The sequence below is a fragment of the Prionailurus viverrinus genome, chromosome B1, assembly GCF_022837055.1.
Source record: "Prionailurus viverrinus isolate Anna chromosome B1, UM_Priviv_1.0, whole genome shotgun sequence".
NCBI lineage: Eukaryota > Metazoa > Chordata > Mammalia > Carnivora > Felidae > Prionailurus > Prionailurus viverrinus.
Window position 1 is genome coordinate 88,680,123 of NC_062564.1, and position 14,331 is coordinate 88,694,453.

The 14,331-nt window shown below is 40.9% G+C and overlaps 1 protein-coding gene across 2 annotated transcripts; it reads left to right on the forward strand.

Annotated features, from left to right (window-relative positions):
- Window positions 1-431: 431 nt before the first annotated feature.
- PCDH18 (protocadherin 18) lies at window positions 432-14,027 on the forward strand. Of its 2 annotated transcripts, none has more exons than XM_047857451.1 (4): window positions 432-3,314; window positions 4,149-4,237; window positions 4,328-4,491; window positions 12,063-14,027. In XM_047857451.1, the coding sequence occupies exons 1-4, from the start codon at window positions 837-839 to the stop codon at window positions 12,728-12,730; spliced, it is 3,399 nt and encodes a 1,132-aa protein (XP_047713407.1). In that variant the 5' UTR covers window positions 432-836; the 3' UTR covers window positions 12,731-14,027. The 2 variants fall into 2 exon arrangements, with proteins under 2 accessions (XP_047713407.1, XP_047713408.1); XM_047857452.1 differs by having other exon boundaries at window positions 4,152-4,237.
- The last annotated feature ends 304 nt before the right edge of the window (window positions 14,028-14,331 follow it).

The following is a 14,331-nucleotide window of genomic DNA, read 5'->3' on the forward strand; positions in this document are numbered from 1 at the left end:
CCAGAACAATTTAAGATGCCAACTAAATAAAGGCGACCAGAAGTTGATTTAAAGTTTTTCTTCTGTAATTTGCTCCCCTTTGTCGTGGCACGCTCAGAGAAAGTGAATGCAGTAGACTGGGAGGAGGAGGGGGGCGTGGGGAGGAGGAAGGGAGGAGCGGAGCGAAGGAGCGGCTCCCATCCTCCTCCCCCAGCCCCCAACCGGCCCTCCTCCCGGCTCTCCGCCGCCCCCCCTCCCCCCCCCCGCCCTCCCCAAGCCCCCGCCTTCCTCCTCGCCGCTCGCTCTCCCTCTCCACCCTCCACTCTCGGCGACCGCCCTCGCTTTGGGGACACCATCAGCTTTTGATTTGGAAGCACGCTGATTGGCTGGAAGCGATTCAACACACGCCGGGCAAGAGAGCTTTGTCTGAGTTGGAGTGAAGTTGTACAGATTTTAGACTGGAGTCAGCAATCACGGGTGTTTAGTCTGCAGCCGCGCGGAGAAAGGGAGAGAGCATCGCTGGAGAAAGATTCACTGCAGCCTCTGCCGGCACCCTGCAATCGATGGATTCCGACAACACAAGGAGGGAAGCGCGGAGGTGACCCTCTTCTGCCTGCGGTGAGGACAAATGCAAGGCTCGGACTCCGCGCCGACGAGAGCTGCGAGTCGTGACACGGTGTGTATAAACCCAAAGTTTGCGAGCTGTTAATTGCTGTGCTGTGTTATTAAGAGACGCTTTCAAGTGGCAAGTACCAAACGTAGCTTAGCTTTAAGTTGCCAAAGGAAGTTGAGGGGAATTGCTTTGCTGTTTTAACTTGGTCTGTGTGAGGAGTCTCCCAAACTGACCGAGGTGCCAAATGAATGCTAAAATGCACTTTAGATTTGTTTTTGCACTCCTGACGGTGTCTTTCAACTGCGATGTGCTGGGCAAGAATTTGAAATACAGGATTTATGAGGAGCAGAGGGTTGGATCAGTGATTGCAAGACTATCAGAGGATGTGGCTGATGTTTTAGTTAAGCTACCTAATCCTTCCACCGTTCGTTTCCGAGCCATGCAAAGGGGGAATTCTCCTCTCCTTGTAGTAAATGAGGATAACGGAGAAATCAGCATAGGGGCTAAAATCGACCGCGAACAACTGTGCCAGAAAAACTTGAACTGCTCCATAGAGTTTGATGTGATCACTCTACCCACCGAGCATCTGCAGCTTTTCCATATCGAAGTCGAAGTGCTGGATATCAATGACAATGCTCCCCAGTTCTCAAGATCTGTCATACCTATTGAGATATCCGAGAGCGCGGCCGTTGGGACGCGCATCCCCCTGGACAGTGCATTTGATCCAGATGTTGGGGAAAATTCCCTCCACACCTACTCTCTCTCTGCCAATGATTTTTTTAGTATTGAGGTTCGCACCAGGACCGATGGAGCCAAGTATGCAGAACTCATAGTGGTCAGAGAGCTGGATCGCGAGCTGAAGTCAAGCTATGAGCTTAAGCTCACTGCCTCAGACATGGGGGTGCCTCAGAGGTCTGGCTCATCCATACTGAAAATAAGCATTTCCGACTCCAACGACAACAGCCCTGCTTTTGAGCAGCAGTCTTATGTAATACAACTCTTAGAAAACTCCCCCGTTGGCACTTTGCTCCTTGACCTGAACGCCACAGATCCAGATGAGGGCGCTAATGGGAAAATTGTATATTCCTTCAGCAGTCATGTGTCTCCCAAAATTATAGAGACTTTTAAAATTGACTCAGAAAAAGGACATTTGACTCTTTTCAAGCAAGTGGATTATGAAATCACCAAATCCTATGAGATTGATGTTCAGGCTCAAGATTTGGGCCCAAATTCAATCCCAGCTCACTGCAAAATTATAATCAAGGTTGTGGATGTTAATGACAATAAACCTGAAATCAACATAAACCTCATGTCCCCTGGAAAAGAAGAAATATCTTATATTTTTGAGGGGGATCCCATTGACACATTTGTTGCTTTGGTCAGGGTTCAGGACAAGGATTCTGGGCTGAATGGAGAAATAGTTTGTAAGCTTCACGGACATGGTCACTTTAAACTTCAGAAGACTTATGAAAACAATTATTTAATCTTGACAAATGCCACACTGGATAGAGAAAAGAGATCTGAGTACAGTTTGACTGTAATCGCTGAGGACAAGGGGACACCCAGTCTTTCTTCAGTAAAACATTTTACTGTTCAGATCAATGATATAAATGACAATCCACCCCACTTCCAGAGAAGTCGATATGAATTTGCAATCTCAGAGAATAACTCACCAGGGGCATATATCACCACCGTTACGGCCACAGATCCTGATCTTGGAGAAAATGGGCAAGTTACATATACCATTTTGGAGAGTTTTATCCTGGGCAGTTCCATAACTACCTATGTCACCATTGACCCATCTAATGGAGCCATCTATGCCCTCAGAATCTTTGATCATGAGGAAGTGAGTCAGATCACTTTCGTGGTTGAAGCAAGAGACGGAGGAAGTCCAAAGCAACTAGTAAGCAATACCACAGTTGTGCTCACCATCATTGATGAAAATGACAACGTCCCTGTGGTTATAGGGCCTGCTCTGCGCAATAATACTGCAGAAATCTCCATACCCAAAGGGGCTGAAAGTGGCTTTCATGTCACAAGAATAAGGGCAATTGACAGAGACTCCGGTGTGAATGCTGAACTCAGCTGCTCCATAATAGCAGGCAACGAGGAGAATATCTTTTTAATCGATCCACGATCATGTGACATCCACACCAACGTAAGCATGGAATCTGTTTCCTACACCGAGTGGGAGCTCTCAGTCATCATCCAGGACAAAGGCAATCCCCAGCTGCATACCAAAGTCCTTCTGAAGTGTACGATCTTTGAATATGCAGAGTCAGTGACAAGTACAGCAATGACCTCAGTCAGCCAGGCATCTTTGGATGTCTCCATGGTTATAATTATTTCCTTAGGAGCAATTTGTGCAGTGTTGTTGGTTATCATGGTGCTGTTTGCAACGAGGTGTAACCGAGAAAAGAAAGACACTAGATCCTACAACTGCAGGGTAGCAGAATCCACTTACCAGCACCACCCAAAAAGGCCATCCCGGCAGATTCACAAAGGGGACATCACATTGGTGCCTACAATGAATGGCACTCTGCCCATCAGATCTCATCACAGATCGTCTCCATCCTCATCCCCCACCTTGGAAAGAGGGCAGATGGGCAGCCGGCAGAGTCACCACAGTCACCAGTCCCTCAACAGTTTGGTGACAATCTCATCCAACCACGTGCCAGAGAATTTCTCACTAGAACTCACCCATGCCACTCCTGCCGTTGAGGTAAGATCGCACTCTGTACCAACTCACTGACACGGTCAGCTGCTAGTGTGCAGAGGTTGTGTATGTGCTAGTTCTTAAGTGTCTCCTTTAAGCAGTAAACAATACTAACAATATCCGAATTAAATGGGATACAAGGTATATCACCTGTATGTAGCAAGTATACATAGTTTAGCATGCTGTTCTGTTTTTCTTAAAGAATGGGCTTGCATGTATGATGCATAGTATTGAAAAATAAATGTGAATCTCCCAAATGACTATCTAATTAGAATACCCTTCCTTCCCAGATTAAGATACTGGAAGCCACAAATAAAGGGACTTGTTTCATTCTCACAGTTGTGGCTTCTACTCAGAAAAAAAAAAAAAAAAGCCAAAAGATAACAACAACAGCACCAGCAAAAACCCGAGGCCTCCAGAATCCCATCTGAATGCATGTTGTATTTGTTCAACTTTTGAATTTTTTCTGACCTTATTTTAACTGCATGTGCTAGATTGTTGCATCTTACAATATTTTCCATGTATTTTTATAATGGATCTCTTTAACCTGAACTAAAACATAAAGGAACTCAGACTATTATTTATAAAGGAGTTCTCTTTCAAAAAAAAAAAAAAAAAGCAGTGTATGAGATCATTCAAGCCTCTCCGGGATGTATTCAGTTGTGTGTAGTGCCTGGCTGCATCGTCTGCCACATTCCAGCATGTGTAAATCTTTAAAACAGAGATAACATGTTCAATTAATCAGGATGAAAAGCAGTGAGCAACTGTTTTTCCTTGCTTAAGCTCGTGAGTATTAGGGGGTTTGTTTCCAGAAATCAGTTCTGTGTGTTTGGTTTCCAGCAGGTCTCCCAGCTTCTTTCAATGCTTCACCAGGGGCAGTATCAACCAAGGCCAAGTTTTCGAGGAAACAAATATTCCAGGAGTTATAGGTATGAATTATCCCCCTGTTACCTATTGAGTCTCTAATGGCGTGAATGCTAAAGAGTAAAAACCGTACTTTCCCTGATTTATCTTTCTAGATATGCCCTCCAAGACATGGACAAATTTAGCTTGAAAGACAGTGGCCGTGGTGACAGTGAAGCAGGAGACAGTGATTATGATTTGGGGCGAGATTCACCAATAGACAGGCTGCTGGGTGAAGGATTCAGTGACCTGTTCCTTACAGATGGAAGAATTCCAGCAGGTAAGAGGGTGGTGATAGATGATGAATTCTTACTTTCAGATCTGCTACACCCATGGAGTGCACAGTTTCTCCCATGCTTACATTTTTCTTTGTCCTTTGCACTGAAGCGTCTGTCATCTGTACACTATTAGCATTGAACATGACCTGGAGCCCCTCAGAATTATTTTCTTAAACTTCAGACACGGCAGTTGGTGGAGGAGGGGTAAGCATGAGAGCGGAGCAGGACAAGAAGGAAGGAGTGGGGAGAGGGGGATAGAGAGCCACACTATTTCCTTCCTCTCCCTGCCCCATCCAGTGCTGCCACAGGATACTCTTGAGCAACTCTATGAAATTACTGGGTGGTTGTTGTTATTCAAACGGCCTGTTTTGGTGCTTGGTGGTGAACTGGGCTATAATTTGGAAGACACAAATTTCCTGTGATGGGAACCCACTCACAGAATCAGAGATTAAAATACACTAGGGAATGGTACATTTCAATCACCAAAAATAGGACAAAGAATGCAGCTTTGTAGGTGGGAAGCACAGAATATTTTTGCCACCGTTCATTTCCTACCCGCACGGTAGTTGAAGAGGCACACGCGTTTACAAGGGAAATGTTAAGTCTGTAGCCAGATGGAGGAGACCCTGGGAAGTTAAAAGCCACGTTTTCCGTAGAGACCCCCTCTCTGACTGTGCAGTAGAACCTGTCTGAACCAACTGGGTAAACACTGACTATATCACTGCAGCAACCCCGTTACCAGAGACTGTAATATTCAATCGACTCTTAGGAACACATAAAAACGTCACCCTGGCTACTTACATTCCTAAACTCCACTGAATCTGATCAGCTGAGTGTTAATCAAGTGCCTGCCATTTGATAAATTAAAGAAAGGCAGAGCAAAACTACTTGCCGTCTGAGTTCCATCCAATATCTCTTTTCTAAATATAGAAAAGTAAGAGAGTTTTGGAACGAGTTGTGAGGGGGCTTCAGAGAGCTACAGAAATGCAGGCAAAATCACTGCGTAGAAAGTCCTAGTGGTAGTGGTAGTTGTTGCCACCAAGAGTGACCACCAATGTCCCCGTGCTTACCTGGGGCCCCTGAGGACTTCTGTACCTGCATCCTGTCTCCTAAGGCTTCCGCACAGGAATGTGGAGTGGGGTCGTGACAAGAGTAGTGCTCCTTTTTTTTTTTTTAATTTGAAAACTGAAGCTTATAAACGTTAAAAAATGTATCCCAAATCAGGCAGTTTGTACATGGTAGAGGTGAGATTTGAACCAATCCCATACTCTTAAATACCAACCTATTAAGAGTAATGAAGCAACAGGTTTTTAAAAAATAAGTTTAGTAATGGATTTGTTCCTATATTCTGAAGTCTAACTGTCCTCTACGAAGTGATTAAATACTGCCTATTTCATTATGCTATTACAGTCATAGATATCGTGTCTGTGGCAGGATGAATGTGTGGAAAGGATTTCTGTTGGCATTAGGGCTACAATGTACATAAGAACCAGTATTTGCACAGTGGTGTCTTTGTTTCTTTGTTTTATTCAGAAACTCCCTATTTCAAGGAAAAAAATAAATCTCTGAAAATCCAGTGGGATACATACAGCCTCAGAAAACTTGCTCAAAGAGAATCAGTTTTATTATTTTTACCAATGAAAGGAAAGGGCTGGCTGGCTAAATTTCTATGGTTCCATGATGTTGATGGAACCCTAATTTTGAATATTGGTCCTCAATGTTGAATAATGTGATTTCTCAAATGAAAAGTAGTACAGCGGGCATAACATCAGTATTTCATTATGTAAGTTCTTTTTTAAAAAAAAATTAACTATTTATTTGAGAGAGAGAGAGAGAGAGACAGAGAGACAGAGTGTGAGTGGGGGAGGAGCAAAGAGAGGGAGACACAGAATCGGAAGCAGTCTCTAGGCCCAATGTGGGGCTCGAACCCACAAACCGTGGGATAATGACCTGAGCCGAAGTCAGAAACTTACCCAACGGACCTCCCCCCCACCAGGCTCCCCTGAAATTATAATATATTGATACAGCTAAAAGGAAAATACCTTTCCCTATTGAGATAACTTTTTTATTTGTGGGCCTAAATGATATCTAAAGTACTTTTTAATTCTGAAATTGTATAATTATATTAGCTGACCTGTTTTAGAAAAAGGCAGGACTTCTCTTTCATTCTTTCAAAGTTACCAACACCAGACATGTTCATGGCAGGAGAATTATCTAATGCTTGCATTAAAAAATAAAATAAAAATGCATGTTAATAAAGACATTGAGGAAACAATGGGTAGATATACAGTCTAGGTAATAGTGAGTCTTATTTAGTGAGTAGCTTTAGGCTCCTTCTAAGTTAACATTTCGTTCAAAGTTAGGAGTTTTGCTTTTATATTATCAACAATGATACCGCTCAATATACAGACAACCCTTTCAAAACATTCCATATTTGCACAGTCATACTTACTCTGGGCGTGTGGTGGGAGAGTTATATTGCTGGTGTATGATGTTGTTTCACTGTAGATACATTTCTTTCTTACTATCTACCTGCCTCCATGTGGAGAAAGCATTCAGGGGGCATAGAGCGCCAGGATATTCCCAGTGACTTATAAAATATTTTAAGCTTTCTTCGTGTCTGGCTGGTGTAGAAAGTTACGTGTATACTGAGTATCTGTGCAGAGCTACTTTAATTATGACCATCCTTCTGATGATACTTCACCCGTTTTCTGGTTTATTATTCTTTCTGGCAGCTCATGCTTTGTAAACTTATATTCCCAGGAAACAGGCCAAGTAGGAAAAAAAAAAAAATGTAAGTCCACATCTGAATGCCATTAACAGAAATCAGTGCAGTTTTCAAAAGCATGTGTATTTTTAGGACTTAAGTGTCTTATTCCAACTGGTTTTCTGCATTAAACTGTGATCAAATATAGATTATGTTATGTTGCATTGCCTGCCAACAAGGTCATTTCTGGTCATTCATTCTATTAATTCCCACAGAAATATCCTGCATTCTGAGCAGTAAAATCAGCAAGCATTCTTGCCCGTTAGCTCATGTTTGTCAACATGCTTTCTTCCTTACTCATTCAACTTTGAGCTACAGCGCAAAATCTTGAACTACTTGCAGAATCTCCATTTTTCCAATGTCTTAGCGGCACCAGTGTGATTTATAAAGGTCTTTTGATTGTTTCTTGTGAAACTCCTTTCCCGAGCTCATTCCACTTTTCATTAATCTGTCATTGGTGATTACTTTACTCCGACATTTCTCTTTAATTCCAAGTTCTGTCCATCGTCATGGCTGGTATCCGGGTCCTGGCTATTCTTCCAGGGCCCGTTTACTGGCCCAGCGTACAAGCTGAGGTTCACTCTCTAGCACCTCCTCCCTTTGTCAAATATTTCTTTTATGCAGCTTGAACAACTTTTTCAGAACATTTTAATTTAAAGTTTTTTTGGCTTAAAATCAGTTATTGACTTTTGTTGCCCAGCAACACCTAATAAAACTACTTCCCTTGGCATGCCAAGGCCAATAAAATCCACTCCTAACTTATTAACTCTCATTTTGGGCTGTTTCGTATCTTTTGCAATAGTCGGAACCATCTTTCCACGTCAATCCTTTGTTCATGTTGCCTTTCTACCTGGAAAAAAAAAACTGGGTTCTCTTCACTGTGTCTATCTGAATCCTGTTCATCTCTCACAGTTTGTGTCTTAAACTACTTTAGTCTCCGCTTTGCCTCTTTTTTTTTCCTTTTCTTGACATGCCTTTAGCATCATATAGGCTGGCACTTAAACTGGGCATCTGGGGCCTCATTTGTTACACTAGACTCAGAACTAGATCTGAAACCATTTGAGGACAGGGATCTATCGCGGCACTCCACATATGGCAGGCTCTGAATAGATAACTGATTGGTTATTCAGTAACTCATGACTTGATGGAAGTTCGGCACATATTTTTCGTTTCTTCTTCTTACGTCGAGTCCTACCTAAAAAGTATAGTAAGTCACAAAATTGAAAGTCATATAGTGGGAAAGAAGAGTTGTCTGCTCCCTCGAGCCTTCCCCTTCCCAGGGGAAATGTAACCACCTGGCAGGTTTCAAGTAGAGACAGAAAGATTAGCCATATGCACCACTTGCCAATAAGTTCTGACTTACTGGGTGTGGTATGAGACCTCTGTGGCTCTGAATTATATGTACACTGAGAATGTTTTTAAATAGTTGGGTCTCCAGGGAAAAGGTTGAGCATATCACTGAAACAGAAATGATCTATTCTGTGCCACTACCTTCTTATCTCTATTTTTGCCAATATTCTCTCTATTAGCCTGTCTTCTTCAATTTTTCCTATTTTCTGAATTAAAAAAAATTATGTTAATTTATTATTTAATACTCAGGGTTCCATTTATTTGTTGTGAAGTTATAAAATGGCATTCCCTGTTTTAAAAAATTCCTGTAAACAAAATTACCTGTGGACATATACCATCATTTGAATCATCCAGATTGTATTTTTGGTTGCATGTTCATTGTATTCGGGTCTCTAGAAAGTTGATCATACTCGGGATTCTTAGAAGCCTATGTAAATTTTCCATTTTCCCCCACTGTCATTAAATATTAAAAGAAAACAAAGCCAATCAAATAATCAAAAAATTAAGTCCTTCCCACAGGGTCAAAGGCCGGAAAACAAATGAAAGGTATCATCAGACCTGTTTCCGGTCCTTCCAACAGGATGCGTGTAAGACAAGAGAGACGGATCTCCTTTCCATTTTCAGAGACCCGGGGAATTAGGGAAAAAACTTCATTACCACTTTGATAGCTATTTCACTGCTGAGAAAACCTCAGTGCTATTAAGGCATTCCAGTTCCTTTCAACTCCTTTTGGTTTTGTCCACATAAATGATGAACAATAGTAATTATTTCCCAGCAGTAAAAATGCATGCCGTCAGTAAATCTAAACATGCTTTTCTTCTTAAATCATCCATCTTTATTTAAATTTAAATAGGAAATGATATGCTAAAAGAGTGTGCTTTCTTCATGGCAAAATCACACAAGGATTCTGGGTGTTTGCCCTTCCTTTTACCCATAGTTAGTTCTGCTGTTCCTGCATTTTTTCTACTTTCTGTGTATTTCTAGTTTTCCTACCAATCAGACCCTTTTCTCCTTCAGAACACTTGTTCTCGATTTTGTTCCACAGATTATCCCTTCTCTGTTAAGGAATGAGGTCCAGAATTGATGAGGTATAAAACCAAATTATCTCGAAGGTTTAGTGGTGAAGGGGAGGGACTTCCACCCCTTTTAACAAAGTCCTTTATTTCTCTTTTTTTCTGAGAGGAAACATTTACTCTTCGCCTTTCTTTTTCTGCATACTAATCTTTTTTAAAATTTTATTTTACTGCATAATAACACTTAACATGAGATGTACCCTCTTAAAAATGTTTAATTGTAGAATACAGCATTCTTAACTATAGGGACAATGTTGTATAGCAGATCTCTAGAACTTTTTCATTATGGTCAACCAAAACTTTATGCCCACTGTTTGGCAGTTCCCCATTTTCTCACCCCCCTGCACATGCACCTTTTAGCAAACACCATTTCACTCTTGGATTCTATATATTTGTTCATTTTAGACACCTTATATACATGGAATCATGCCATATTTGTCCTATGGCTGGTTTATTTCACTAAGTAGATTGTACTCCAGGTTCATCCATGTTGTCACATATTGCAGAATTTCCTTCTTTTTTTAAGGCTCAATGATATTCCACTGTATGCAAATACTGTGTTTTCTTTATCCATTCATCTGCTGGTAGGCATTCGGGTTGTCTTCCCACCTTGGCTATTGTGAATAGTGCTGCGGTGAACAAGGGAGTGTTAATAGCTCTTTGAGATCCTGAATTCAATTCTTTTGGATAAGTATCCAGAAGTGGGTCTGCTGGATAATATGATAGTTATCCTTGTAATTTTTTGAAGAACTTCCATATTGTTTTCCATAGTGACTGCACCATTTTGTGTTCTTAGCAATAGTGGACAAGTATTCGAATTTCTCCACATCCTTGCCAACACTTGTTATTATTTTTTTTGTAGTAGTTATCCTGACAGATTTGAAGTGATATCTCATTGTGGTTTGGATTTGCATTTCCCTGATAATTAGAAAATATATAGTGCATTCTTATTCTATGCAGACATTTTACCTGGTGCTAGGGATACAACAATAAACACAAGACACTACTTGCTTCTCCTGATAAGGGCTTTGGCATTGTTCAAGTGTCATCCTTTTTAGCAATAATTTGGGAAGAAGAGAAACCTTGCTTAAATAGCCAGATCTAAAGAGTAAGCTCTGACTAGATAGCTAAGGTTGATTATCAATCCAGTTTCGTTCAAATGTAAGATAATTACTTTGCATTTTCTGCATTGTCACTTGCTCTAAAGCAAAATCATGATGCCGAAGAGACATAATTGTCACTGAAAGAGATAAATGATTTGTGAAGTATGTTTTACGTTTCTGCATCCTTCATCGTTCCTATTATTGTAGTTTAGTTATTGCACTTGTCAATGTAGAAATTTTTCTCTTTATTTTCTGCTTTTCTAATAGCATTTATTATTTGCATTCCTTCATTATTATTATTGTAGTTTAGTTATTGCCTTTGTCAAATTTAGAAATTTTTCTCCTCTTTATTTTCTGCTTTTCTAATATCATCTATTATTTTCTATGAGCATGGCCACTCAAATTCCAATCAGACATTGAAACAACTGGAAGAGCTAACCAATGGATTTTGTATATTCTTCAGTTTTGGTGACTTTTCCATCTATTTGAATTCCAAACCTTTAAAAGAAGACTTCTGAATAGAGTAACTATAGGTGTCCAGTAGTTGAGGACAATTTGCACTGCTATTTTAAGTAACAAATCAATAAATAATCCAAAATACCTTTGAGAGAATTTACTAAGTATAATGACCTGATAGCTTGTTATATTCCCAATGCCTCCATTAAAAGTAAAGTTGGTCAGATAGACCCCAATATCCAGAAGGCTACTCATAGGTATTACTCAGAAATTAATCTGGTGGCATTCTAAAATCACAGATTTCACCGTACAGCTCTGGGGATTTTAGAATTTATGTCCAGCAAATATCCCACCACCCATACCTTTGCTCCTTTTCAGTCATCCTCATGTGTAAGCTATAAATCCATTTCCTCATTACTTGAGTAGCAGAAATAATATTCCTGAGAAGTATGTGAGTCATAATCTTCCTTTTGTTCTTTTATAAACAGGGGGGGAAAAAGAGGTCCATTTAACTGATAGTCAGATTAAAGCCATAACTTTAGTCCATTTAACGTGTAAAATAACGGGTATCATCACGGTAGTAGTTTAAAACTGTGTCCTATTTTTTTTAAGACTAAACTTGCATGCTTTTCTACCATTTTGAGATATGCTAAGCATGACGATGAATCCCTGTTGTCTTCCTTGGGTGTAGCTATGAGGCTTTGCACGGAAGAGTGCAGGGTCCTGGGACCTATTTTTTTTTAAGACTAAACTTGCATTCTTTTCTACCATTTTGAGATATGCTAAGCATGACGATGAATCCCTGTTGTCTTCCTTGGGTGTAGCTATGAGGCTTTGCACGGAGGAGTGCAGGGTCCTGGGACACTCTGACCAGTGCTGGATGCCGCCTCTGCCTTCGCCGTCCTCTGACTATAGGAGTAACATGTTCATCCCGGGGGAAGAATTCCCAGCACAACCCCAGCAGCAGCACCCCCATCAGAGTCTTGAGGACGACGCCCAGCCTGCAGATTCTGGTGAGAAGAAGAAGAGTTTCTCCACCTTTGGGAAGGACTCCCCAAACGAGGAGGACTCCGGGGACACCAGCACGTCCTCTCTGCTCTCGGAAATGAGCAGCGTGTTCCAGCGCCTCCTACCCCCTTCCCTGGACACCTGCTCCGAGTGTCCCGAGGTGGATCGCTCCAACTCTCTGGAACGGCGGAAGGCGCCTTTGCCAGCCAAGACTGCGGGTTACCCACAAGGCGTGGCAGCCTGGGCAGCTAGTACACATTTTCAGAATCCCGCCAACAACTCGGGGCCCCCACTTGGAACTCACTCCAGTGTGCAGCCTTCTTCCAAGTGGCTGCCGGCCATGGAGGAGATCCCCGAAAACTATGAAGAAGATGATTTTGATAATGTGCTCAACCATCTCAACGACGGGAAACACGAACTCATGGATGCCAGCGAGCTGGTGGCGGAGATTAACAAACTGCTTCAAGACGTTCGCCAGAGCTAGGAGATGCTAGCGAAGCCTTCTTGTTTCCGTGTGTGTGGAAATCGGGGACAGAGAAAACCCTGAGAGAACTGGCATTGCCAAATAGTTGCATTTATCATAAATGTGTCTGTGTATATTGAATATTGAATACTGTATTTTCGTATGTACACGATGCAAGTGTGATTATTTTAATCTGTATTTTAAAAATACATTTGTACCTTATATTTATGTGTAATTTAACAGACAAATTTTATTTTTTTACTCCCATGACAAACATGTCTTTCCTAATCATGTAGAAAGTAGCCACTGTTCCAATATGATATAGTCTTCGACCACAAAGTGTAAAGGCACTGTGTAGATGAGTTCTGTTGGGGGAAGAATTTGCTGTTGCTGTACGAACAACCCCACTGAAGCATTATGCAATTCTTAGTTTCGTTAAGTGATCCAGTTTCTTTTTTCGATACTTTTTAAAAAAATGAAGCATCAATGACAACGTCAAGCCACTTAATTATTATTTTTACTGCTCTCTGCTAGTTCTGATGGTTCAATTTCAGCAAAATTGAGACATGGGGTGAAATTTCATTTCAGGACTATGAAGTGTCTTTCACAGACCATGATGAAAAAAATAGGGCTAGAGTCAATGTTTTCCAACCCCCCCCCCCCCCCCCCCCCCCGGCCCCTACTGTTCCAAGGCATCACACTGGCCTATACTCGAGAATATTTCTCCTGAAGTATTAGTGTCTATTTGTAACCAAGGGAAACAATGAATTTCATTCCATCCTTGTAACAGTAGACACACTCCAAGAAAATGGATTCTGTCCTTTAAATGGGTAACGGTATGTATTCTAACAGCCTAAAGTATTTGTGGACAAAGACCATGGTGTCAGTGTCCCTCCTAGGGTAGTAAATGGAATTGATTTATTCTGAAACTGTTTTGTTTGAATCTTCCCCTGTCCTCTCACGATACTTGAACATTTTTATGTTTTGCAATGTTTTTGCTATAACTATTCACTTTTAGCTTTTGTCTCCAGTGCATGATCTCATATTTTTGCTTTTATTTTTAGTATAAGAACGTTTTTTAAAATTATGATTTTGTTATTGCAATTCTTTTGTATCTGTTGTGTGACGAACGACAAATTTTTTAATTATTGTGCTGTTATCTCTCTGTGTGGAATGCCTTGGTAAAGGAGATCGTTATTATGACTGTTCTCATTTATGACCAAGCTTCTGTTAATGTTATTTCTATGAATACACTATCTTGATTGTACTCTCCAGAAAATTTTGCTGTCAATGGAAATAAAAGGAAAATTAAAGTAAAGCTTAAGAACTGTCCATAAATCAGAACCCTGTTCCTACATATACGTTCAAAAGTTTTGCATGAGGGGTGTCCTTCATGAGAAGGTAATTCAGTGTTGAGTTTTGAATGATAAAGAGGGAACATTCAGCTTGGTGAACAAGAGAAATGCAATGGAAAAGGAATGATTTGAGACCTGTGATGGGAATGAAAGTCGTCTACCATTTTCCCAGTAGATTAAAATATTTAAATGCATTTGAAGCATAAAGAAAAAAAGAATAATCAAATAGTAACTACATGAACATTTTTCAAATGAAAAAAAAATTTC

Excerpts from the sequence above, each read along its gene's own strand:
- PCDH18 (XM_047857451.1), top strand. The coding sequence starts at position 837 with ATGAATGCTAAAATGCACTTTAGATTTGTTTTTGCACTCCTGACGGTG. Across the intron at positions 3,315-4,148 it reads ATGCCACTCCTGCCGTTGAG|CAGGTCTCCCAGCTTCTTTC; the intron begins GTAAGATCGCAC and ends TTTGGTTTCCAG. Across the intron at positions 4,492-12,062 it reads AGATGGAAGAATTCCAGCAG|CTATGAGGCTTTGCACGGAG; the intron begins GTAAGAGGGTGG and ends CCTTGGGTGTAG.